We start from the raw sequence: 27,834 nt of genomic DNA, 5'->3' as shown, positions 1-27,834 counted from the left end.
TTTTTCTGCTGTATTTGTTCCATGATTGCATTTGTTTCCTTGGGCTTCCATACCACAAGGTGGATGGTTACACAACAGAAATTTATTTTCCTCAAAGTTCTGGAGGCTAGAAGTTGAAGAGGAAGATGCTAGCAAGGTTGGTTTCTGGGGAAGCCTTTCTCGGAGGGCTGTAGATGACCCTTTTCCAGCTGTGTCCCCACATGGCCTTTCCCCTGTATGTACACACACACCCCTCTGGTGTCTCATCCTCTTCTTGTAAGGACACCAGTTTCATCCAGTTAGGGCTCCACCCTTATGACCTCATTAAATTTAATTACCTTCTTAAAGGCCCTATCCTAACTACAGTCACATGGCCTGTGAGGGCTTCCGCATATGAATTTTGGAGGAACTCAGTTCAGTCCCTATGAACAATCCTGTGCCTTCCGTTGCACCCTGTCTCCTGGAGGGGCAGGCATGCTCACCCCGCTGCAAGGCGAGGAGGATGGAATCAGCCCTGGGATAAGGATACAGGAAGTGCTGAGGGAGATAAGAGGGAGAGGTTGCCATTAGCAACAACCACAGCCTTCTGAGAGTTAACTATTTCCTTATCTCTTAGCTGCTTGTTTCTCCCTAAACTTCAATCACATCTGCCTCCATGGGGTTTTCAAACTGTGCTCTGCATGCCCTGTTGTAGTGATTCCTTAAATGTGCGATTCAGATTTCATTTAAAAATACATTTCAAGTATTAAAACTGTAATAAAATAACATGCAAACAAGCTTCAAGAAATAACTCATGTGTGTTATTACCAAACTTTCACACATTACGAATCACTTACACACCAACTTAGGGTGCCAGTTTATCTTGATTTCCTGTAGGCTTTGGAATAAAACCTCTGCTGTTGCATCTTTATTGAGGAATATCTTGAGATCATAGGACAAGCTGTAAGAAACAGTTCATCTGTGTGAAGAAACAAAAAAAAATGCAAATAAAATGAGCATTGAGGTGAATGTATAATTCAATTTAAATCATGATTTCTGGGTGCCAGGATGGCTCGGTCGGTGAAGCATCTGCTTTTGGCTCAGGTCATGATCCCAGGGTCCTGGGATCGAGCCCCACATTGGGCTCCCTACTCAGCAGGGAGTCTGCTTTCCCCTCTGCCTGCTGCTCCCCCTGCTTGTGCGCTCATTCTCTCTTTCAAATAAATAAATAAAATCTTTTAAAAAATCATGATTTCTGCTTTCTTTAATAAAACAAATTTACTGACTTAAAACTGTTGCATATATAAACTTATAAATTACATTTATGCTAACGAATGGATGTTAATAAATAATGACTTTATACTCATTTAGTGTAAGATTTCATGTGAAGGTAAGGTTGCCGCTAAAGCAAGTTTGAAAACCATTGCTCTATTTGTCTATATGTCTTCTATGCTGCCTGTGCCATTAAACTACTAAAAATTGCAGGAGCCTATCATATGATGTAAACCGAACAGGTAAAATCAGGCACATGGAAGTCTAGGTGGATAAACATACATGTCATTTATGTGCCCTCGAGTTGTTGGTTTTCTAGCCTGGCAGTGAGCAGTCATTCATTATAAATCATTAGAATTTTAATTTAAAAAATTAGTGTAAGGAGTGGAGTTGGGGGGGCATTAATATGAGTATTTGGTATTAAGATGAGAGCAGCCCGGTAGGAAACTTCCTAATGGAAATGTCACTGATAGTAATTACGTCTTTCCAGTCAAGCAGCTCTTTGATTTTTCTCCAGCATTAGGGGACCAGGCAGTCTGACAGATCCAGTGGAACGAGAAGGGTGATTTTAGAAAGCTAGAGAATCTGGAAGGCTGGCTAGGGAATTTGGAGACAGCAATGTGGTTTGCTATTTGCACCATCTGAGAAGTGTGTTGGGTCATGCTTTTTCATTGCTGGGGAGAAACTCGATGGGGGTGTGGGATACTGAGAAGTGGAGCCAAAGAGCGAGAATTTCAGGACCCGAAGATCCGTGCTGATGGGCAGTGAGTGGGGTGGGCAGGAGAACCAGCCAAGGTGATGGGAGTGCTTGGAGGTGGCCGCTCTTGCACTCCTCCCACAAGGGGTGTCTCGCTCTCAGAGGGCCCATGGGTGGTGTGCTGGTGACCCTGGGAGGAGTTTTAGGATGACTTTAGCCTCATTGTTCTTGTAGGCAGCATGTGAGATGTTTATCATTACTCAAACCTTGTGAAATCTATTAAACCGAATGTACGAAAAGCTCTAGCTAGGGTCTCTGAACCAAAGTAGCTTCTTTTAGCCTTTTTTTTTTTTTTAATTAGTTCTTGGAATCCTTAAGCCAAGTACCAGCAACATTTTACTTCCAAAGAAAATGCTTACAAGTTGAAGGGTGAAATTTCTGATGATTACACAGCTTCTTGCCAATGGATAAGTATGTGTGTCTTCCATTCCTTAGTTTTCCATACGATTATCCCCTGTGTTTCTATCATTTCCTCCCTCATAGAAACAGCTTTGTAACCTCAAAATGAAGAGAATGAATGAGAACCCTGGTCCTGGTTTTTTTTCCCCTTCTTTCTTTAATGATTAAAACTTTCTTTATTAAGAACATTAAAGGAAACATGTCAGAGGGCTTAAATTATCTATATTCGAGTGTGACAAATTAATAATAAGATTGCGTTCTTCTGTCTGGCTCTGGATTGTCTCATTTCTCTGAGAATATGTAACACACCCAGAGAAACACATATTGATATGACAGCGTGCAAATACAGCAGCTATGCTTACAGATATCCATGGTGAAATTAGACAAATACTTTCAGTATCTAAATTTTTGTTTCTCAAGAAAGGAAATACTGCAGAGACCTCTCTGCAAAGCTATGCTGACTGTCTGTATTAACTGGCCGATATAATGTGCAGGGTATTTTTTGGTTGATTTCCTAGCAATCAGAGATAACGTGACAATTCACAGTATTTGATTTTTGTGGGTTGGTAATGGTTCAAACGCATGGGAGTAATTCAAAACTTTGCTTTTGTGGGTTCAATAAGTCCATCTCCACTTAGAAATGAAATGCTAGATTTTTTTTTTAAAAGCAAGTAAATAATGCATGGTGTGATGGGATGAGGAGAGTATTGCTAAAATTCACATCAAAAAGCATCCTCTATCATACCGCTCAGTTCTCAGAGCTGCTCCATTAGTGCCCCTTTAACATGTAATATTTTCCAATTAAATGTGTTGGTAAGAATTATTCATTTTAATAATTAAAGAGCTTCCCCAGCTCCCTGAAGAGCGTTACCATGGAGGCCCAGCTCCACTGCTGGGAATAATCACAGCATGCTAATGTAAGGAGAGGGTGACAGTTGAATGCTAGTGTTGCCATTGGGTGAAACTAACTTGGGGCTCATTTCAATGGCTGGGCCCCGGGACACCCGTGAAGTGACCTTTTGCTGTAGCAGGCTGTGATATGGCTTGGTTTTGCGGCTATAATGGAGTGTTAAATTTATCAGTTATTATGTATTTAGACTATGCCTTGAGACTCTAGGATGATTTGAGAAGGCTTTTTGACTGCCTTTAATACTACTTAACTATTACACAGAGATTTCCCCCAAAGTAAGAGTTTTGTGATGCCTTGAAATAAGGGCTGCCTTGAAATGCTGCAAACAAAAATTTCTTTCATTTTAATTAAAAAGAAATATAGGGCCTTGGGGCTTTTTGGAGAGGCTCATGTAAAAGCAAACTTTGAGAAGGGTTCATAACTAAATGCAACAGAAATCCTCAGTCTCTTGGCAGCAGCTATAATAAATCTGGGTCTGTGGGCCGGTAGTGAGACGCTGCCTTCTTGGGTATAAACTGCTGGTAAATGTAATCCCGGCTGATAGTATTAGGGGATTGATAGTTCCCAAACACTTGAATTCCTAGTATAAGAAAGTTATGTAGTATGTAAAGCCAAAAACCCCATCCCATTACTGAAAATAATGATGAGAATCATGGAAACCGCTACTGCTATGAATCATCATTCTAGTAGGTGGCTCAGTCGGTTAAGCGGCTGTTTCCGGCTCAGGTCGTGATCTCAGGGTCCTGGGATGGAGCCCCATGTTGGGCTTCCAGCTCAGTGGGGAGTCTGTTTCTCCCTCTGCCCCTTCCCTGCCCCCCGCCGCTTGTGTTGTCTCTCTCTCTCAAATAAATACATAAAATCTTAAAAAAAAAACCACCCATCATCCTAATAAAAAACTCATGCTTACAGAGTATTGACCCTGGAACTCTATTCTAAGTACATTACATAAGCAGACTCATTTAACTATCATCTGCAAAGATCAGATTCTATATTCTGATAACTTGCTAGAGACATCAATGGTGATAAGTATGTCTACAAATATTAGCACTACCCCTATAATGATAATGCTTTGTGACTATTTCGTACGACACAGCTTTCAAACCACTCTTATGTTTTTTCAGTTGATTCTTACAACAAGCCATTGAGGTAAATAGAGCTACTTTTATGTTAATCATACAGAGAGATGATGGGATTTTCTGAAAATTTAGCAGCTAATCTTGGATTCACAGAATTTTCAAATTGGAGTTATTCTATAGATTTTTATCAGTGAGAAAACTGATGGAGCTTTGTGCTCTGCTCAAGCTTTAGGTCTTGTCATTGTCATTCTTATGAATTTCCCATGACATCGGTGTCTTTGCCTTGATTATCAGAATTTGGAATGATCATTCCTTAGCTTGCCTTGACAAGAGGCGGCTTTGCTTAAGGCCATTCAGGAGCACTCCCAAGAACAGGAACAGAAGCAAAGTGGTTTCTATAAAGGGTTCTCATGGTTTCCCAACGTGGTTAACCTGAGAAATGAAAAAAATGAAAAATGACCAAAAAGGATCAGAAGGCAGAGGGGGATCGCAGATTACCTTTCTGGTTTCTGTACCCCCTCCCCGGGACAGGAGGAAACCGAGTACTTTTCTGGTTTCTCGGGCAATGAGTGGACTGTGGTGCCGTCCCCCCCAGGATCCCAAGCTGCAGTCAGCCGTCTAAGGGTGGCTTGCTCAGATTGGTGTGTCTGCATTTGGGAGTAGTCATGATGGAGTTGGGAAGTGTCGAGGGATGGCCAGAAACCTGGGCTATTGGAGCCGGCTGTCTACGTTCCTCCCAGGGTGGATCCGATTGTCCATCTGTCAGCAGGCCTCACCACCATCTTCTCTGATCCAGGGCCTATCCTGACAGATGGTTCTTATGCAATGTTATAGCTGTTTTCCTTTTTGAGGGGAGCTCTCTCAGCCCTTAAATTACAGTTAACATTGTAGCTAAATCTTTATCTGTTCTCTTTGGGCAGTATATAGACGTGACCTAGTGATTTTTGTATGCACTGGGTAGTATCACTAACTTGCTGATTCCTAAGTTTCAATACAACAGTCATGCACATAATGCTTGTAGGACCCTTGAACTAAAGGCAGAGTCCCCACTCTCCATTGTGAGAAGAAAGGGAGAGAGAGTCCCCTCTTGGTTTGTCCCCTAAGTCCCTTTGGGTCCCAGTCGTCCTGTTTCACATGTCCCCCGATTATTATGATCTGCTATTTATCTGGCTGACTTAACCAGGAGACATTTGGTTGCAAGGAATAAAACTCTTTTTTTAGGAAAGGGAGGGATTCATTTCAAGGATACAACAGGGAATTTCGAGGTAATCCACAGGTGGGAAATGAAGTCTGGCCTGTGTTTATGGGACTGGGACTTGGAAATAGGGTGCAGATTGCCTCTCGCTTTCTTTGACTTTTATTTTTCCAAAGCTTCATTGTATTTGGTGTCTGCTTTTCTTGGTGATCTGTGGACTGTCTTCTGCTCTCACACGGCTTATCGTGACTGCCTCCAACAGCAGCTTCACATCTCAGATTTCCTCTATCTTGTGGTCTCAAGCTGGCAGCCAACTGACCTGGACTCTGTGTATCAGTTCCTCTTCTCTGTTGTAAACAACAGAAACCACTGTGGCTAATTGAAGCAGGAAAGGAACTTACTGGAGGATATTATATAGCACACAGAATTGTTTGGAAGGGCTGGGGAATGGGCAGGAAACAGAAGACTCCACAGCCAGAACCACAGCAGAATGTGCCACAGAACTGGTCCCGTGGGAAGTCCATGGCTGCTGAACACTAGACCCTACTCATCCTTGGCCCCCTGATGCTGGAGGCTCTTGCATTCTGCTGGTGCTGCTCTCACGGCTGCTCATCCTGTTCCTTCTGAAATCAGATTCACTAGTGTCCCTGTATCTGAGCATCACTAGCTTCCACTTCAAAGTCCAGTCTGACTGGTCCAGCCTAGGCCATGTGCCAGTTCCTTGCCTTTAAAGGAGGTCGGGAAAGCCAGTGTCAGGTGCTTCTAGGCTCTGTAGTGGAAAGAGGGCTCTTCCTCCCACCGTGTCTCATAAGGTGGGAAATTTCTCAAACCTAAGAAGGGGATTTAGGTTCTGGGCAGCCCCCCCAAACCAAAGCCAAATGGTCACTGCACTCAGTGTTCCTGTTCCTCACATCTGAATGGATAAACAGTCTCTTTTGAGTACAATATCCTTCCCTAGACCAATGGCCTATGACCAATGAAGCAAGAAGCCTTTATACGGAGAGCTGCACTTTCCAAAACCGTGGCTGAGTATGTTCTTCCCTAAGAAGCAGGGGTGTGTGGGAAATCATGGCTACCTCTGTTTCTCATAATGGTTCATGATTAATATCTTGAGGTGACTTATAATATTACTCACTAATTTTCAATCAGTTGCATTAATATGTTCATATGGTTTTTAGCTTCCCTAGAATAGAAATGGTTACTTTGGGGCATTTGGTAGCCATGTAGACCCAGATCTCTTCTAGAAAGTCCAGTTTCTTTTTCTGCTAAGATAATGGACAAATTCAAGCCTACTCCTTGGCTGGAAATTTGGAATTGTCGCTTCTAATATTCACCAGATTGTGTCTAATGATAAACGACCCTTTGGGGCTTTGGTGAAGGTCTGACAGGTATTATCTTTGACAACACCTGCCTAGGTACCTCTCAGAGATAGGATAAGTGTGAAAATGGAAAAATGCTTTGGGAAGATAAAATACCACTAAATAATAGTTTATTATAATTACTTTTGTTCACTCAAAAAATACATATTGAGTGCCTTTTGTATGCTAGGCACTGTGTCAAACTTTATTAAAGTTAATTTTCCTTAAATGGGCAGAGAACCCGAGTAGATATTTTTCCAAAGAAAACATACAGATGGCCAACAGACACATGAAAAGATGCTTAACATCACTAATTCAAGGAAATGCAAATCAAAACCATAATGGGATAGCATCTTATACCTGTCAGAAAGGCTAAAATAAAAAAGACAAGAAATAACACATGTTGGTGAGGATGTAGACAAAAAGGAACACTTGTGCATAGCTGGTAACAGTATAAACTGATATGGCTACTGTGGAAAATAGTATGGAGGTTGCTAAAAAAGTTAAAAATAGAAATATCATATAATTCAATAATTCTACTATTGGGTATTTAGCCAAAGAAAACAAAAACACTAATTGGAAAAGATACATGCACTCATATGTTTATTGCAGCATTATTTATAACAGCCAAGGTATGGAAGCAAACTAAGTGTCCATTGATAGATGAATGGCTGAGGACGATGTGGAGACACACACACACACACACACACACACACACACACACACACACACACAGAGGAATATTACATAGCCATAAAAAGGATGAGGTAATGCCATTTGTGACAACATTGAAGGACCTAGAGGGTATTATGCTAAGTGAAATAAGTCAGAGTGAGAAAGACAAATACCATATGATTTCACTCATATATGGAGTCTAAAAAACCAAGTGACTAAACAGACAAAAAGCAGAATCAGACCTATAAGTACAGAGAACAGTTGATAGCTGCCAGAGGGGAGGGAGTTGGGGATGAGCAAAATAGGTGAAGGGGAGTGGGAGATACAGATTTCTGGTTATGGAATGAATAAACCCTGGGAATAAAAGGCACAGCATAAGGAATATAGTCAAAGATATTGTAAAAGTGTTGCACGGTGACAGGTAGTTATACTTGTGGTGAGCATATTATAATGTATAGAGAAGTTGAATCACTATGTTGTACACTTGAAACTAATATAACATTGTGTGTCAACTCTACTCAAATTTTAAAAAATTAATTTTCTTAGTGATGCTCATGGTAAATTGAAATAAAAGAAATCTCTTTCAACTATAGCCAAATAAATAACCAGTCAGAGCCATATATAGCTTTTCATCTCTATATTTTAATAATTTGGATATTTGGGATTCAGATGTGGGGAGGCTGGATATCTGGCTCAATATTACAGTCCCTCCTCAAGAGAGTTTAACATTTTTTTTGTTTAATAAAGAATTCTGAAACTCTTTCTGGAATCTTTGTTTGGGGGCCCGAATTTTAAGAAGTACAACTGGGTATTTGTTTCGAAGGAGGTAAATGGTGCCAGGAGCAGCAATTATCATTAATATTTACTGTTATTTGAGCTTTACAGGAGAGAAAAAGAAAGCTCATGGAAAATACCAAAGTTGCTAAGTAATAAAAGGAGTCTATAGGAAGCAAAGCACAACCAAGAATGAATATTACATGAAAACTCCATCATATTGAGGGGGCAAGAGTAGTAGAAAGATTTCCTTGATTATAAACAGTCAGGTTTTAAAAGTATGAGGCTGTTATATTAAATTTGGTAAAAATATTTAGGCTTTAGAAGGAAAATGTGGATATTGAAACAGGGGCAAATATTAAAAGACCACCAGTGATTTATTCCATTGTCAACTTATTTTACTAATCCACCTTATGATTCACATCCATGTCTAATCTCTTGTTTTGAAGGTCTGTCAAGTCCCATAAAGCTGTGGTAGTTGTATTTCCAAAGTAATGACACAGTTATGTCATAAAACAGAGTGGTGGGGCACCTGGGTGACTCAATCGGTAAGCGTCTGCCTTCGGCTCAGGTCACGATCTCAGGGTCCTGGGATCGAGCCCCTCATTGGGCCCTTTGATTAGTGGGGAGTCTGCTTCTGCCTTTCCCTCTCCCTCTATGCTCTCTCTCTCTCAAATAAATAAATAAAATCTTAAACCCCCCCCAAAACCCAGGTGGTGGGGCAGTTCTCTTTGACAACATGGTTGTATGTGAGATGTAGCAAAATAAACCGGCTCTTTGATAACATTTTAAAAAAGAAGAAACATGATAACATGTGAAATAGTAATTTGTATACCCAGTATGATTAAGACAAATCACTATAAAATAATCTCCTTAGGCTTGGGGGGGGGGCTGAGTTTTCTTTCAAGGGCAATAGACACAGAGCAGCAGGTGTGACTGTAACTTAGACCCATGTACTATGGAGCAGTCCAGGGGAATAAGAATCCCTGGCACCCGCTCCGCTCCTATTCAACAAAAATATGGGTGGGTAAAACTCTCATTATGTTAAAGCAAACTTACTATCCATCTGCATTCTTTAAAGTAAGAGGAGGCCAACTTTTTATCAAGGGCCAGAGAGCGAATATTTTTGGCTATGTTAGTACTACAGTGTCTTGTCACAATCACTCAACTCCGCTGTCAGAGCATGATAGCATCCATAGGCAATATGTGAGTAAGTGACGCTGCGCTCCTGTAAAATTTATTTATGGGCATTGTAATTTGAATTTCATACAACATCAAGTGTCATGAAACATTCTTCTTCTTTTGATTTTTTTCCAGCCATTAAAAAATGAAAAACTTGGGGCACCTGGGTGGCTCAGTCGTTAAGCGTCTGCCTTCAGCTCAGGGCATGATCCCCGTGTTCTGGGATCGAGTCCCACATTGGGCTCCTCCGCTGGAAGCCTGCTCCTTCCTCTCCCACTCCCCCTGCTTGTGTTCCCTCTCTCACTGGCTGTCTCTCTCTGTCAAATAAATAAATAAAATCTTAAAAAAAAAAAAAAGAAAAACTTTATTCCCAGGTTTGTGTGCCATACAGAAACAGGTGGCGGGCCAAATTTGGCCAGTGGGCTATAATTTACCAGCCCTGTTCTAAAATGTACTAGCGTTTTCTTTTTCTCAAAGCTTCCAAACTAAATAGGATTAAATGCATTTTCAGGAGGCTCAACACATGTCCTATTGTGTCACAACTTTGTTTTAAAATATTGTGGTCTCGCCTTTCATTCCCCCTTCCCCATCCAGGTGTTGATATCTTCCAATTAATAACGTCAAGAATGTGAAATGTAGGTAAGACTGGTCAGGAATTATAGATTTGGTATTTAACTACTCTCTTCCACATTATTTAATTCATCTTTTCTTTCCCCAGCTTCACGGCATAATTCCTAATCCCCTGCCCTTCACTTTTCCCTTCAAATCTAATTTGTATGTGACATATATAATCTTCTTTAGAAAAGATATTTGCTGTGACTCAAACAATCCCTCCATTCGCTCTTGGTTTCTTTCTTTTTGAAATGAGAGAACATACATCTTAGTCCGGATGAATAAGAGAAAAAAAAAGTAAATGGAGTTGAACATCAGCCAAAATACAGGCTTTGCATAAGATGCCCGACTAATTTCCCTCAGCTTTGTCCGCTCTATTAATTTTCTGCCAGTTGCTTATTTTCTCCCAAATCTTACACATCCTCTGCATGCAAAAGCAATACCAGTGAAAGCTCGTATTTGAGCCAGAGAAGCAGGAAAAACTTGGCCATTCTTACTATTATAATAAAAAAGCATTTCTTAATTCAATTTAACTAATAATAAGGGTGTGAGCATGTGTTTTTCTGTAGACAGCACTGTGCAGAATGGGGGATGCTAAAAGCTCATGTAGTAGAGTAGATACCCGCAGGGAACTTGCAATTAAAGAATGTACTTAATATATTTAAATAAAAATACAGAAGAAGAAATATGCCAGCCCAAGTTGGCCAAGAGGGTAGCAGCATTGGAAAACAAAAATATTCTGTGTGGCTTCTTTACCTTCCTTCTTCCGGCGCTGTGCCTTTGAGGAAGTTTTAGTCCCTCTGCTGTTCTTCGTAGGCTCTTGGGTGGCAAGAGCATTTCTCACGCATGATCTCGGTTGTAATTCCATCTTTATGTCATGACGGTTTGGTGTTCCACCTTGTTGAGCGCATGTTAGATCACAGCACAGAAGATTTCTGTGAGTCTGAGTTCCCCAGTGGACAGTGCCCCACACCTGAGGGTGCCTGGCTGTCTGTCCTCTGTTGTTTCTAGCTGGGCACCCTGAATGACATGTTCTTGGTCTGGAGGAAATGTCTTTTGTCCATTTTTGTTATCTCTGCTGCAATGCACTACCATCTCCTGGCAAAGTTTCTTATCAGGTAGAGAACAGAGCTCTAACATTTAATTTCATGTTAATTGCAGTCCCATTCTCTACCTCCAGACTCAGGAACTCATCCTTAAAGACTATGTTGTGAATAATTTGAGGGGCAGACACCAAAATACAATCATCTCTACCATAAGAACCCAATAATCTTGAACCAAATGTATGCATCTCAGGTCTTTCTTCTCTTAACACAGATGTCTTCCCCTAAACTTTCTCAGCCACTTATTCGTCTAGATCCCAGGCCAGGCAAATCCCATAAGCCTTACTAAAATGCTCCATGGCCACACACAGCTTAGATTTTCCATTCTGGGGTTTCCACAAACAAAGATAATTAATAGCCAGAGTAAGTCACACAAATGAAGTTGTAGATAAGTGTTTGGAGAGAATAAAGATTGTGTTTGAGCTGGAGTTGTCAGAGGAAAAGTCTATTAGGAGCTAAAATTTAATTTTGAAAGAACAAAAATTCAAAAGAAATCAGTGGGAAAGGCATTCCTTGTATGTTGCTAGTCAGTGCTTTTTGGGGCCACATGTCAGAGTCCATACTTTGCCCTGTAGCATGTTTCAGTTATATCTGCACAAGATATGAGCGGATTTGTGTGCAAGAAAGGCTTTATGGAAGAGATGGGATTTCAGAAGTTTCTGATCACTTCCCTGAAGGCTTAAGAGGCTCTGACCAATATTAATTCACAAGATTTGTAGGATAAAGTTTCTTGGAATACCACCAAGATGAAACCCTGGGTAAAATAGTTTATTTTTTTGCATTTGCTTTAACAGCTTTTCCCTTGAATAGTTTTTTTTTAATTTCTAAGAGGTTGATTTTTGACTGAAAAGGGACATTCGTTTCTGTGGTAAACCACTGAAAATGATAAAAAAAAATAGCATAGCTAGTTAAATTCTCTGGTTATGGTTTTCATGGTTGTGTTTGTATTGAGCCAAAGACAGTGTTGAGAGAATGATTAAATGTGGCACAGGAGAATTACTAGGATTGAAAACCATAAGTTGATTGTAAAGTTGTAATAGCTCTTAAGAGTGCCCGACTCAAATTCTCCTTTCTTTTTATGGATTATTGTTTAATGGTACAGGGTACTCATGACACACAGTTTCTAGGGCTGATAGACCCAGTCACGGTAGACTGGTGTCTTGTATGATCTTTGCATCATTCTCCCTTTTCCCTCTACACTAGCATTTTCACCACAAATGAGGTCAAGGACGAGGAATATTTGTTATCAAATCCTTCAAAAGTTTAGTCATGGAAAAAGCTAAGGGGAGGTTTGAAATGAAATCTGGCAATAGGTCTATGAATTTCTTTTGTTCGAGTCATCCAAGAGAAGCAGTAGAGAATTGTTGAAAGACTCCAAGGTTTGGAGTCACAGTGCTGGTTTTGTAAGCCCAGCTTGGCCACTTAGTGACTACAGAGCTGAATCAAATGTTTCTGGAGGGCAGGGACTTTGTTTTTTTCTTTCTTGTAAACGCTAAACACCTAGAACAATGTCTAGCACATAGTAGGTGCTTATTTAAGTTTGTTAAAATATGAATTAATGAATGTTAAGGTGAAAGTGACTTGTACATAGAAGGTGCCTATATTAGTCAAGTTCTGTAGAGAGAAAGAAAAATATTTATTTTAAGGAATTGGCTAATAGGATTATGGAGGTCAGCAAACACAAAATTTGCAGTATAGGCCAGCAGGCTGGAGACCCAGGAAATAGCCAATATTGTAGTTTAAATCTGAAGGCTATAAGCTGGCAGAATTCCCTTTGGCTTAAGGGAAGTCAGTCTTTTACTCCATTTAAGCCTTCAACTGGTTGTATGAGGCCCACCTCCAGTATGGAAGGCAATCTGCTTTGCTCAAAGTCAGCTGATTTAAATGTAAATCTCATCCAAAAATACCCTCACAGAAACATTTAGAATAGTATTTGACCAAATATCTGAGCACTGTGGCTCATCCAAGCTGACACATAAAATTAACCATCTTAGTGTCTAATACATCTGGATTCACACATTCATCTTATATCTCTACTAGGCAGTGGATTATTATAGAATCGTCTATTATCAGAGCATAAATCCAGACTCAAGTTGTCATCAGTGATCAATTTTTTTTTGTAGAAGAAGATAGAGAAACAAAAATAAAGCATTTCTTTATTGATGTATGAATGTCTTATTCTTACAGATTTTTTCCTTAGCAGTGGAAATGTACACTTGGACTATATTTGGGGGCTTTGCTTGCTGTCTTACCATAAGTAAATTTCTTTTTTCTATCATCTCTGGAACCACCTTCATCTTCTCAATACTTCCAGCTTTTAATAGGGTACTGATCATGGAAGATGTGATCATTGGCACTGCTGGAGTTGGAAATACGAGCTTTGCTTCTTGTGTTGCCATTTATGTTCCCTTTAGTGTCTTTTGGCTGCAAGAAGCAGAGGCCTACTTGAATTTATTCATGTGAAAGCGTATTATAAGGACTCAGGAAGACGTCATAGGACTCTAAGGGCACGTGGCTTCAGCCAATTTGCAGGGGTACTGGAAAATGTTAAAGAATAGAAGTTACCCTCTCAATTTCTCAAGCATTACCTGGCACTTTAGTTTCCTAGGGATACTGTAACAAAGTATGACAAATATAGTGGCTTTAAAAAAACCAGGGTTTTATCTTCTTAAATTCTGGAGACTAGAAGTCTGAAATCAAAGTGTTGGCAGAGCCATTCTTCCTCTGAAGGATTTAGGAGAGGATTTTTTTTTTTCCCCATCTCTAGCTTCTGTTGGCAAACGTTGGTGCTCCTTGGCTTGTGGCAGCAGAGCTCCAATCCCTGCCTCTGCCTTTGTATGGCCTTCTTCTCTATGTTTCTATGTGTATTTAACTTTACCTTTTTTTTTTTTAAGATTCTATTTATTTATTTGAGAGAGAGAGCGAGAGAGAGTATGAGCAAGGTGAGGGGCAGAGGGAGAAGCAGACTTTACCTCTTCTTATAAGAATACCAGGTGTTGGATTAGGACTCATCCTACTCCACGATGATTTCACCGTAACCGGATTACTTCTATAAAGACCCTATTTCCAAATAAGGTCACATTGGGAGGTACTAGAGGTCAGGATTTGATCACAGCTTGTGGGGGTACACCATTTAACCTACAACATTTGGTATCTCATCCTTGGTCAGAGTGAGTCTTATATACCCTCAATGAATGAGTAGCCCCTAAAACTGCACTAACAAGCAAGATATATTTTAAAAAGATTTTATTTATTTATTTGAGAGAGAGAGAGAGAGCTGTGAGTGAGGGGAAGAGCATGGGGGAGGGAGCGGGACAAGCAGACTCCACACTGAGCATGGAGCCCAAAGTGGGGCTCAGTCCCAGGACCCGAAGATCATGACCTGAGCTGAAAACCTAGAGTTGGACGTTCAACTGACTGAGACACCCAGGTGCCCCAACCAGCAAGATATATTTTAGAAATAGACAAGATCATTCTAAAATTTATATGGAAAGACGAACTAAAATAGCAAAAAAGTTTTGAAAAATAAGAAGAAAGTGGGGATAATCATTCTATTTTATGGCAAGACGTATTGTAAAACCATGGTAATCAAGATTGTGTGGTATGGGCAGAGGGATAGAGTCATAGAGCAATGGAAAGAAACAGAGAACTCAGAAATATACCCAAATAAATATGCCCAACTGATTTTTGACAAGTAAATGTTGCGTTAGCAGGCATAAAAACAACATTAATTTTGTTGTACGTCTCCATCAGAACTGTTGGCTGACCCAGGTGCATTGCTAGGGAGCAGTAATAGTTTGAAAGGAATCTTTTTTTCTGAGCAGTAGGTTTCAGGAGTGGGCTTGAAATAGTCAGTAAACTGTGTTGTAAATGCATGTGCTGTCTTGTTATCCATGCTTTGTTTTTTCCTTTGTAGGGCACAGGCAGAGTAGATTTAGCACAATTCTTAAGGGCCCTAGAATTTTCAGAATGGTAAAGGAGCATTGGCTTCAGCTTAAAGTCATCAGCTGCGTTAATCCTTAACAAGAGTCTGCCTGTCCTTCGAAGCTTTGAAGCCAGGCATTGACTTCTCCTCTCTAGCTGTGAAAGTCCACGATGGCATCATCTTCCAAGGGAAGGCTCTTTCAGCCACACAGAAGAGCTGTTGTTTAGTGTGGCCGCCTTCATTAATGATCTCAGCTGGATCTCCCTCGTCACTTGCTGCAGCTCCTACATCAGCCCTTGCTGCTTCACCTTGCACTTTCATGCTATGGGGATAGCTTCTTTCCTTAAACCTCATGAACCAACCCCTGCTAGCTTCAGACTCTTCTTCTGCAGCTTCCCCATTGGTCCCAGCCTTCACAGAATTGAAGAGAACTAAGGTCTTGCTCTGGATTAGGCTTTGGCTTAAGACAATGTTTGCTTTATCAAGACCACCAACACTTTCTCCATGCAGTAAGGCTGTTTTGCTTTCTTATCATTCATGTGTTCACTGAAGTAGCACTTTTAATTTCCTTCCAGAACTTCCCTTTTCTTTTCTTTTCTTTTCTTTTCTTTTCTTTTCTTTTTTCTCCTTCTTTCCTCCCCTCCCCTCCCTTCCTCTCCCCTCCCTTCCTCTCCCTCTCCCTCTCCCCTCTCCCCTCTCCCCTCTCCCCTCTCCCCTCTCCCCTCTCCCCTCTCCCCTCTCCCCTCTCCCCTCTCCCCTCTTCTTCTTGGCTATTTGCTGCAAGAGGCATAGCTTTCAGCATGTCCTGGCTTTCGATATGCTTTTCTCACTGAACTTAATCATTTCTAGCTTTTGTTTTAAAGTGAGAAACACATGACTCTTCCTTTCACTTGAATGCTGAGAGGCCATTGGTAGGTTACTAATTGGCTTAATTTCAATATTGTTGGGTCTCAGGGAATAGGAAGGCATGAAGAGAGGGAGAAAGTTGGGGAAACGACTGGTCAGTGGAACAGTCAGAACACACACACATTTGTCAGTTAAGTTTGCTGTGTTATGGGGGTGTGGTTGGTGGTGCCCCCAAACAGTTACAATAGTAACACTAAAAATCATTGATCACATATCATCATAACAAATGTAATCATAATGAAAAAGTTGGAAATATTGTGAGAATTATCAAAATGTGACACAGAGTGAGCAAATGCTGTTGGAAAAATGGTGCTGATAGACTTGCTTGATTCAGGGTTGCCACAAAATTTCCACTTGCTAAAAATGCACTATCTGTGATGTGCAGTAAAGCAGAGCTCAGTAGACCCAGGGATGCCCAGAGGCACGTGGGTGGCGCAGTCGGTTGAGCGTCTTACTCTTGGTTTCAGCTCAGGTCATGATCTCCCGCTTGTGGGCTTGAGCTTTGCATTGGGCTCTGCACTCAGTGCGCAGTCGGCTTCAGATTCCTTCTTCCTCTCTCCTGCCCCCTGCCTCTTCCCTCTCGCGTGTGCTCTCTTCCTAAAATGAATAAGGAGGAATTTTGACATCTTCATGATCCCATAGCTGATTTTATGTTTCTAAAGCGCGAGAGATACGGATGTCTTATTTTATTTACAAGTCTAGCTTATGGCCATAGCAGGGAGGACATGCTTCCTCAGCCCAATATTTCCCCCTTTTCAGAAGGATCACATTAGAAGAGATACTTGATGGTGCCAAATACAATGTATTTAAAAATGGCCGTAACTTATGGATTTGATTTTTTTTTCTTATCACATGTGGGACCTGTGTCGTGCTGACTATAACACTATTGTGTAGGTGGTGTGATTTGGTTATTATCTACTTATAACTAATGAGTTGGATGCACATCATTGTTACTTCAAAGAGGATCTTAAAATTATGCATTTGCAACTCATAAACTTTAACTCTTAATTATCAGTGATAATGGAGATGATCAAAAGTGTGATAATATCTAATTATTGGGCAATATAATCATATATATATAAATCATATATATTTATATATATTTATATTGGAAAATAGTTTTATCACACAACTGTTTTTAGCTACGAGGGTTAAACAGTGTGTATTCTTTAATTAAGTCTTAACGTTTCTTTGAGGTGATTATTATATGATCATTATTTTACCAACATGGAAACTGTGGCTAAGAGAAGTTCAGTAACTTGCTGAAGGATGGACATATAAAACTTGGGGTAATGCAGGGGCACCTGGTTGGTTCAGTCGGTAGAGTGTGTAACTCTTGATCTTTGAGTCATGAGTTCAAGCCCCATGTAAGGCCTGGAGCCTACCAAAAAAAAAAAAAAAAAAAAAAAAAAAACCGAACAAACAAACCCAAAACACAAAAACACAAAACCCTGGTGTCATGAAAATTAGCATCCCAGTTGGTGTGACTCCCAAGACCTTGTTTATATAGAACGTGGCCATGTGACGTGAAAATTCACAGTATTATTTTCAACTGGGGGTAATACGAATTTTAGAAGTGCGATTTTTCATTTCCTTATCCTCCTTTTCTGCTGAACTTTTAGCCTTGTTTCTGAGACTGATAAAAAGAGTCAACTTACAGCAATTCTAGCCTCTTCTAACTTTCCGGCCTTTAGCTTCCCTGGGGCTGAGTGGTAATTGCTTTTACATACCACATCTTATTGTCTTGCTTTGCTTGAGACAACAGAGTTTATAAGCACAACAGTTTTACAGTCATTTAAGTACAGGTAATCTTCTCTTTGCCTTCCAAATATTGGAAAAACTTGGGTTTTTCTTAAAATTAGTGTCTTGGAAATTCACAGCTTTCAACCCTGTTGCATTAAACAGAATGGTGCTCCCAATTTATGTCCTCTGTTTCATTTATTATATGTAGAATACATAAGGATGACATAAAGAATATGCAAGCCAAGATATTTTTTGTCCCTAGTAAGAAGCTTTGGGATAAACACACATATTATACACTACCCTTGAGTTTCATTCATTTATTCCCAACATACGATTCTCCCTTAAAGACATCATGAGCCCTATAGTTGGAAAACACATGTTAGATGTGAGTGATACCTCAGATATGCAAGACACTATTTATTTGCTAACTTCATTTTTTGTTTATTTGAGAGCATGCAGGAAGAGTGACCCAGGTGTTTCCCCATTATCCCTGGGAGCCAGCCTGGGATGGACACATGGCCAAATAGACTGAGTATGCTAATGTTTACCTTTGGGGAATGAATGTAGCCCAAATTATTTCAATGTCTTTGGTGCTTACAAAAGAGGTGAAAAAGATCTCATGAACAAGCAACATAAACTAATACACCTTTGCTGAGCTGTTGCTGCTAGCCGTGGGGTTTCTAGTGTTGGGGGTGATTCCGAGTCCAAGGTACACGAATAACACCAGAAGTCACTCTTGGTGAAAAAAGAGCAAAAATAAAGGTGTAAGAAGAGCTCATTTTCCCAAAGTTTGAATCATGTTCATCTTTTCACCAGAAGCTGTTTTGCCCCTAGCTTATTTCATTCTGAGGTTGCTCAGCATTTGAACATATCAGAGCATCACTTTGCATTCTATGTGGTTCACCGAGCAGGTATTTTTTAATGTAAAGCGGGAACTGGTAGAAGATTCTTTGCTACAGAGATTTGCTCACAGATATCCTGCATCTGAAGATATTCTCAAGCCCCTGGCTGTGTTCATTGTCCTTAAAAATCACTACCACAACCACCACCTGCTCATCAGAATCCTTCAGTTCTGTCTGCCCTCCTCAAACACACAGTTTCAAACATATGGTTAGGTTCTAATGCAAAAATTATATCAATGCATTGAATGCTGCTGTAACTTTTGGGACAAAGCATCATTTTTTTTTCAGTCTGCCTTTCCTGGGAATTGGGATTTCCAAACAAGCTACTTTACAAAAGGAAATTATTTAAAAACAAGCAGAAGTTTAAGTACTCTGTAAAAGGAAGGAAAAATTGAGGCAAGTTTCTAAATGTGGCCCCTGCATGTGTAATGCAATATTCTGGCTTGTAATTAGAATTCCCCAGGAACGGAAGCACACAGGTTGGACGCCTGAGAAAATGATCAGGAATGATCATGGGCAGATGAATGATCCACAGAAATGTTTCAGAAAGCAGTACATTAATGTGCAGTCCCAGAGACCCCAAGAAAACTCCCAGACAGAAGGATTTTTGAAGAGGAGATAAATGTCCCTCCATACGTTTTTAGATAAAGAATATGAAGAAAACAAAACCTTTTTCCTTTTTTGCTTCAAATCGATGTGAAACCTGCTCAATTGAAAGTACTGGTCTAGAAAATAAAGGAATTAGAGATGACACTGAGATGTAATTTTCCCATGCAGCTCTTCAGAATTCAGAATCAACACAGTGGAATGTCAGCTATTGTTTATAACCGGACATGGCTGTGACGGTCTATAAATAATAGATGCTCGTTTGTCTTCTATCCAAGAGCCTGGGATGCTGGAATGACATTAAAAACGTTGCCTCTTTCTCCCTGGCAGTGATTTGAGGACTTTTCTGACCAATCAAGGTGGAAATCAGCATTCCTCCCGCGAAGCACTATGTTCATGCTATTGGCTACAAGAAAACAAGCTATATCGGTTGTGTTCTGATTTCTTTGGAGGTTTCACCGACATTCTCAAATGAGAATAAGATCAAATAAGTAGGGGTATTATTTACCAGCTATATTATTCCTACACCTCAGAGTATGTAATCATGTGTAAGTATCAGCCAGGCTCCAAATAGAAGGTACTCTGAGTTGGAAACAGAGAAGATGTAGTGCCACATTGGAAAGGGGTCTAACTTTAGGTGGCTCAAGTGCCATTTATGAGGAGGGAACATCTGCTCTGGGGCCGTCTTTTGACCCCTGGCTCCCACTGCAGCGAGTGCAGCTTGCCCTGCCTGTCCATGGGCGTCTCATTTGGTACCTGCCAGGCTACTGGGCATTAGCTGGCACCTTTGATGATGTCTAGGTACTGCCTCGCCTGTGATTTGAGGGTCTTGCAGTTTGCATCTCTCTTATCTCAAACTTGGGTCTCTTCTGATTCATATCTTGGCCTTTAGAAAGCCCGAGAAACTTCAGCTGCCTTCTCTGCACCGCCTGAGACTGTGTAAGTCCCTCAGGCTCCCATGGGTCCACCTATAAGTTCTATTTTGATCACTTAAGCACCATGTCCCTACTCTGCGAGGCTCCCTTGAGGCAGCTTACACTCTTTCCAGGATATTCCCTGGAAAGGCAGGCTCAGCTGACTTTCCCTATTATTCTGCCAACCCTCCTTGGGGGTCCTATTATTCTACTTTCTACAACCAAGGCCCAGAGAAATAGGGTGTTGGAAACTGTCTCAGTGACCCACGTAACATGTTTAACCTGTTCTTGCGTGCTCCAAATCCTTCCCTTTCTTCTCAACTTTATGACTTAATTTTGTAAACTCTGAGCTCCGTGTCTAAATTTGGTCTTTCTTGCGGTTCAAAAATATAACCCTCTTTCACCTTAGTGCCTAGATCTGACTAATCTTAATGCACTTTGGCTTTTGGAGGACTATTTTTCCTCTGGGTGTAAAACGATGTTTTATTTGAAACTCAAAACCAGACAATGACTTCTTTGTTATAGGAGGTATCAGCCCTCCTTTTATCCAGGGAACTTAGCTGTGTGTTCAGGGCTCAGCTTTACTTACTGGTGGAAAGTACAACGACAAGTTCAAAGAAGATAGGTGGGTGAGGAAATTTAATATCAAAAAAATTCTCCTACTACTTTTGTAGTTATAACTTATATTGCATTTATGCAAGAAATTTATATAAATCTTTATAGTTTTCAAAATGCTTTCATGTATGTCATCTTGAAGCACTGTAGAATAAAGGTTAAAAACCCAGACCTTGGACCTGGGCTTTGATTATGGTTCAGCCACTCAAGAACAATATGTTGTTGGATGAGCTAATTTAATTTTCTTCATCTGTAAAATAAAGACAAAGGGCATAGTAACAGTATCATCGTAAGGCTTTCAGCATTAAAGAAGACTTCATCTGTGTAAAGAACTTAGTATAAAGCCTGATACACATTATTTATAGTTGGCATGACTTCTATTCCAAGAAATTGAAGAGTATAAATAAGGACCACACTATGGTTCTTAACATTGGTATTAATCTCTTTGGACCTTACTTCTGTCAGGTTTGTTCAACCTCCAGTCTTAGTCATGGATTCCATTTCTTTGTCTAAAGCTGGGTGAAGAAAATGGAGGTCCTTAATTGCCAAAATATTTTGGCAGTTCATGTGTGCTATGTGTATGGTCATTCCCCATGGCCCTGTGCTACTGCTAGGTGAGGCAGGGCTTCGGGACTTTGTCAACTCATGCTGGGAACCTGGGAGCCCCAGCCCAGCTTCACTACTCAGGTGGCATAGAATGGTTCCAGCGCTCGGTCAGCCTGCAGCCCTGCAGATGTCTCTGTGTCTTCTCTTTTTCACCCAGTGGCACTCCTTTTCTTCTGTCCTCCTCTGGGACAACCTAACATAATGTCAAGGAGTTCACATTTTAGGAACAAAAAGTGAAAGGGAGATTGATGTCAAAGCATTTCTACTTCCGGGAGGTACCTCCTATGTTTAAGCAAAGGCATGCTGCAGGAAAAAGAAAGCATAAATTAATATCCCAATAAATTATCCTGATATGCATTGAATTCCTGGAAGCAGTTATTATAGGTATTCCATGATATGATGGAAGGATAAAGAATTTTGAGTGACACTTTGATCACTTAACCTAAATCTAGTGAAGGAATTTTAGGAATAAATATTTGATAATATTGAAAATGAGGATAAGATATCAGACTTAATTTCTATCAAGCTCATAGAAAGAAGAAAAATGAATCAGTCCAATATTTAAATGATTTTAGGAATTTGTACTAGTAATTGGAATGCACTTAGAAATCTGTAACTAGTTGTCTGTGATGATTAAAGATGGAAATGCGAATATATATGCAAACACAAATTTGCAAGAAATCCTAGATTATATATAAAAGAGGGAAAGAAATTCACAAAGAAGACTGAAAACTCAGACGTATAAAAAAAAATATTGATATATTTGTTAAAAGTTAAAAATCACTGGGGCGCCTGGGTGGCTCAGTTGTTAAGCGTCTGCCTTCGGCTCTGGTTATGATCCCAGCGTTCTGGGATCGAGCCCCGCATCGGGCTCCCTGCTCAGTGGGAAGTCTGCTTCTCCCTCTCCCATTCCCCCTGCTTATGTTCCCTCTCTTGCTGCCTCTCTCTCTGTCAAATAAATAAATAAAATCTTAAAAAAAAAGTTAAAAATCACTATGGTATCTGATACCATAATCAAAGTCAAAGATAAATGATGAATTTGGAAAAAGTATTGGTAATACAAAAGACAAAGGGATTATATGCGTAATCATACACAGAACACTTAAAACTTGAAAAAGACAGGCCAGTAGAAAAATGAAAAAGTTCCTTCAATAAACACAGAAGAGTTGATGTGATGTATCGTTCGCCAGTGCTGGGCTGACAAAATTGCACAAACAAATGTAAAGTCCTGTCTTGGGGGACAAACACATATAAGCATCCATCCATCCATCGGCGATAGGATTTGTGACATTCTTCTGGAAAGAGACATGGCAATTAAAATAAAAAAATAAAAATAAAATAAAATTAAAATAAAAAATATAGATACCTGTGGACTTAGCAATTACACTGATAGAAATGTACTCCATGGAAATAAAAAGTCAGCTACAAAAGGAAACATATACAAGAATATTTATTGCCATGTTGTTCATAATAGTTAAATTATGGCAAACTCACAGCATGGAAAGGTATGCGTCTATTAAAAGGAATGAACTAGAGCTATATTAGTCATCTCGGAAGGATTTCCATAAAATATTGTTGACTAAGCAAACAAAGAAATGTGTGCAATATAATCTAATTCTTATAAAACAATAATAACTCTCCCATATAAGTGACTGAATGTATGTGTGTGTATGTGACTAGAGAGATACACTGTTGATTTTAACATGAGTTACCTGGAGGAGTAGTGATGGGGTGGAGCTAAAGGAAAGATGTTGGATGGGAAGCAAGGAAAAAAAACATCCAGACTAAAAAGCAGATGTACAATCCCCAAATAAAAATACACACATACATACACACGCACACACAGAAATTAGGGGGAAAAAAGGAAAATAAATTTAGTTCTTTATGAATGGCCCATAATCTGTCAAGTTTCAATTTACAGAATAATATATATAGTATACTATCTTTGTTAAAACAAGTAAATAATCTCATATATATGCATACATGTTTCTGTATATGTGTGTATATTCACGCACACACATTGTGCAAGGGAAAAGCACACACTAGACTTAATATTGCACACTTTAGGAGGTGGGAATGCAGCAAGGATTGCATCTTTATTTCTTTCCTTATGCATTGTTTGACTTTTTATACTTAACTTCAATGAATTTTGAATTTTAAATAATAATGCCTAACATATGTATGACTTCCAGATCCTATAAATCTGTTGACTCAATCAAGTAATGCGCCAGCCAGCCCTGGCCTGTGGTCAACATTATCTAAGCCAAACTCTGATCTTATCCCGAAGTAAAATTTATTTTCCTATGCTAAATGATTGCTAAGATGCCATTTCCCCATGCATCTTCTCACCTACTTCTCATAAGTAGCCCGAGAAGGTATTATTATCCCCATATGTATGTATATATGGAAGAAGGAGTCAGAGGCCTCAGTGACTTGACAAATGTCACAGAGGACCTAAATCCAGATCTCAAATTCTATTTTTTCCCCTTTCAGTTATATCACAAATGCTGCTAAGGAAGTGCTCTCCTAGTTCCTTCCAAAAATCCAACACTTGCCCAAGTCCTGGCAATAGATGGATATTCATGCCACATAGTGAAATTCTCCCCCCTAGTTGTCAAGAGATCATTTACTTTTTCCAATCTCTGATGCCGTATTTTTCCCCCCTCCTTGGCTAAATTCTGTCTATTTGTCAAATCATTTGGATACCTTCCAAATGTATGGCATCAAAAGCAGACTCAGCCCTATTAGCTGCCTTCTGTTTCAAGTAGAATAGCCTGGTTCTTAAGAAAGTACACGATCAAGGGTTTCACAGCCTGAGTGCTAAAGAAATAAGATGAACAGCACTAATAAAAAAGGCCTCATAGCCTCAGGCTACTACAGTGAAAGAAACAGAAAAATAACCAAAATAGAAGGTTGATATGGGCTGAATGTTTGTGTCCTCCCCAAATTCATAGATTGAAGCCCTAACCCCCAGTGTGATGGTATTTGGAGGTGGGGCCTTTGGGAGGTAATTAGAGCTAGATGAGGTCGTGCGAGTGGGGCCCTCATGAAGGAATAAATGCCCTTCTACAAAGAGGAAGATACACGCATGCTCTCTCCCTCTACCAGAGAGAACACAGCTGGAAGGCTGTGTGCAAAAGACAGGAAAAGTGCCCTCACCAGATACTAATCTGTTGGCACCGTAATCTTGGACTTCCCAGCCTCCAGAACTGTGAGAAATAAACGTTTGTTTAAGCCACCCGCTCTGTGGTATTTTGTTGGAGTAGCCCAAATAGACGAAGAAAAGGTGTAACTAGTGACTAGAAATCACTGATACAACCAGTCTTTTCACATTTGCTATTAGGCAATGTAGGACTGTTGCACATACGTGTGTGTGTGCTTTTATTTCTTAAATCATAAATCACACTTGTGAAAGGCAGGATTCTAAGGTGACCCCCGATGAGTCACAGCCTGTGTATAATCCCCTTCCCTTGAATGTAGGCAAGGGAAGTCAATAGTGTGTAGCAAAGGGGATGGGATAGTTAGTCATGTGATTGCATTGTATGCCATAAGACTGTGTTAGCAGACCGGAGAGGGATTCTCCTGCTGGCCTAGAGAGTGAGTCAGCTGCCGTGTTGTAAAAGAACCACGTGTGGGTACTGTGGGTGGCCTCTGGGAGCTGCGAGTGTTCCCACCTGACAGCCAGCAAAGAAACCCAGGGACTCCAGTCCTACAACCCCAAGGGACTGAATGAACCCCAACAACTGCATGAACTTGGAAGAAGACCCTGAGCTCCAGAAATGAATGCGGGCTGAGTGACATCTTGGCTGCTGCTTTGTGAGACCCCCTAGTAGAGGATCCAGCTACACAGTGCCTGGACTTCTGACCCATGGAAACTATGAGTTAAGAAACGTGTTTTGTTTTAAGCCACTAAGTTTGTGGTAATCTGTTAGGCGCCAATAGAAAATGAATACGATACGTAACAAGTACAAACCATGATGTCATGAAAACACAGCTCTGGAACATAGGAGACTTGGCTTCATTCCTCATGTTCCAATGACCTTGCTATGGGGGCATCAAGCAAGTCGCATAACCTTTGGGAGCTTCGGGGTCCTGCTCTGTGAAATGGGGACCTCTTCAAGATGTCTTTAGGGTCTTGTTGCTAACACCTCCTGGCTAGTGTTGACATTAATTACTACAGGATTTTTAGCCACATCAAATATCCTATAAAATGCATGTTATTATCATATATTTTAATCTGGTTCACTCTTTTATTGTCATTGTCACTCTCCCCTTGCCCCTGAGTCTATTAAATTAGCATGCTCAGATTTTTTTTTGCTTTTTTAAAATTTAAATTCAATTAGCCAACATACAGTACATCATTAGTTTCAGATGTAGTGTTCAATAATTCATCAGTTGCATATAACACCCAGTGCTCATCACATCACGTGCTTAGATTTTTATTTAAGAACTCAGAAAGAGGTTTAAGGCCTAGTTCAGAAAGGTGTTTAAGAGAAATTGTATGAAGGTCATTATTACCTTTGAGAAATTTCATTGTAAAATTGAGAAGTAAGACATAGCTAAGTTCAAAAAAAAAAAAAAAAAAAAAAAGGAAATGGGGATTTTACCTTCCAAAACATTTTCAGGAATGTGAAAGATCGGTCAGATATAATTTGTGTCTCTATTTCTGGAGCATTGCATAATGTGGGAAAACAGAGCAAATCCTCAGCATCTCTGGGGAGAATGGTGCACATTCCCCAGGTGAGACTCTTGCATCAGAAGGCAGCACCTTCCCATCACCATCAGGATGCTGGTGGTTCAGTAGGTTCGTCTTAATGGTGTGCACTTGCTCATGCATAAAAGAGAGAAGCGAACAACAGTGGAACCACCAACTGTTTTATTGTACTTTGTCACTATCATGAAGCATCATAGTTCGTATTTAGTCTAAGTAATGAGGCTTGGAGAGGCAAAGCCCCATGCTGCACAGGGTAAGTGGTATATTCCCTCCTGATCCCACAAGGCACTGCAAACAAAGGCGATTTCTGCTATAAATAGGACATGGGTCAGGAAATGCTTCATGCAAGTATTAATAATCGATGTCCTACACAGACAGCGTAAGGTGAGGGCTGGGGTAATTATCATCTAGTTGGGAAAACGAAGAAATGACTTCCTTTGCTCCAGGTGGCAGTTGGTGTGACCAGATGAAGGAATTCTTTATTAATTTAGTTTTCCCTCTGCATTGACTTAGCTCTGCAGTTGACCCAGGAGTACTGGAGCTTCCTCTGGGAAGGCAGCCCCTTGGAGCGGGGGAGCTAGCCATCATTTGCAAACTCACCACGAGACTGGAAGCAAAGCTAGAAGACGGAGCTGCCAAAGCCAATAGCTGCAACCAACCTGGGGCAGGCTTCACTGCCTGGGCTCTCCCATCGCCCTGGGAGAAAGGCCCCGCCCCCTCAGTCCTCCTCGACGGGCGCGCGCCGGGCTGCTGCTCTCCCCGCACCTGTCGCACCTCCCGGCTTTGGCAGAATGAAATGAAGAGACAGCTGGAATCATTATAGTTCCTGTGTTTGAAGGTTGCCCAAATGAAAAACAAACAAACAAATCTGGTGAGTTTCATGTTTCTTTTAAGTGTTCAGAAATGCAGCTGCTAAGTGGTGTAGGAGATCAAAGGAGCCTTTTAAATTCAGGACACCAAAGTGTTCTTCCTGGCTTGATCCTTGGTGGAGATTTGTTAGAAAACTTTAGAAGGGAGTTGCAGAAGAGGATGAGGTCTATTAAACTTGTCTGAATTGTGAAAAGTTCTTTATAAAGCTCATTAAGTGTCTTCATTGCACTCTCTGTGGAGACGGGGATAGTGTAGGGAGCCCCTGGGTTGTTATTTCAGGTGGTGAGTCAAGTGTATAGTTGAAAAACATTTATTTAATAGAGTGATAAGGTAATATGATTGATTGTCTATGAATTGGCAGTTTCTTAGGAACAAAGGTATATTCTGAAACATCCAGTAATTCCAGTATTTGGAATGAAATGAAGTTTAATCTTAGCCCCCAAGTTTGAAGTTGTGTCTTAAAATATAAAGAGATTATGTAGGTAAAATAACCGGTATATTATTTTCAATGTACATTGCATTATATAAATAGCTTAGACTACAAATAACTGGGGCCAGCAAAAATGTGTATTTGTTGTTTTCTATCAGTACCTCAGCAGTTATTAATTTTCTTAGCAGTAGGAGAATGTGAAATTACTTGGTCATTGTGGATTACAATGGAAAAAGTGAATGACAGTATTTGAATATTCAAGGTTTCTGAACATTAAAAAATCTTATATTTTTCAGTTATAGTTTCTAGTTTGTCCAGAATTGATTAAATGC

General features: G+C 40.2%; 1 protein-coding gene across 1 annotated transcript in view; it reads left to right on the top strand.

Annotated features, from left to right (window-relative positions):
- The window catches only part of CEMIP2 (cell migration inducing hyaluronidase 2), a 191,401-nt gene extending 163,893 nt beyond the window's left edge, over positions 1-27,508 (top strand). The window contains exon 25 of the mRNA XM_057305542.1: positions 26,716-27,508. Coding sequence (XP_057161525.1) covers positions 26,716-26,727 — 12 coding nt within the window. The 3' untranslated portion in view covers positions 26,728-27,508. The remainder of the gene's footprint in view (positions 1-26,715) is intronic.
- The last annotated feature ends 326 nt before the right edge of the window (positions 27,509-27,834 follow it).

The sequence above is a fragment of the Ursus arctos genome, unplaced genomic scaffold, assembly GCF_023065955.2.
Source record: "Ursus arctos isolate Adak ecotype North America unplaced genomic scaffold, UrsArc2.0 scaffold_33, whole genome shotgun sequence".
Lineage (NCBI taxonomy): Eukaryota > Metazoa > Chordata > Mammalia > Carnivora > Ursidae > Ursus > Ursus arctos.
Note: the sequence above shows the minus strand (reverse complement) of the source record. Positions and strands in the feature narration are given on the sequence as shown.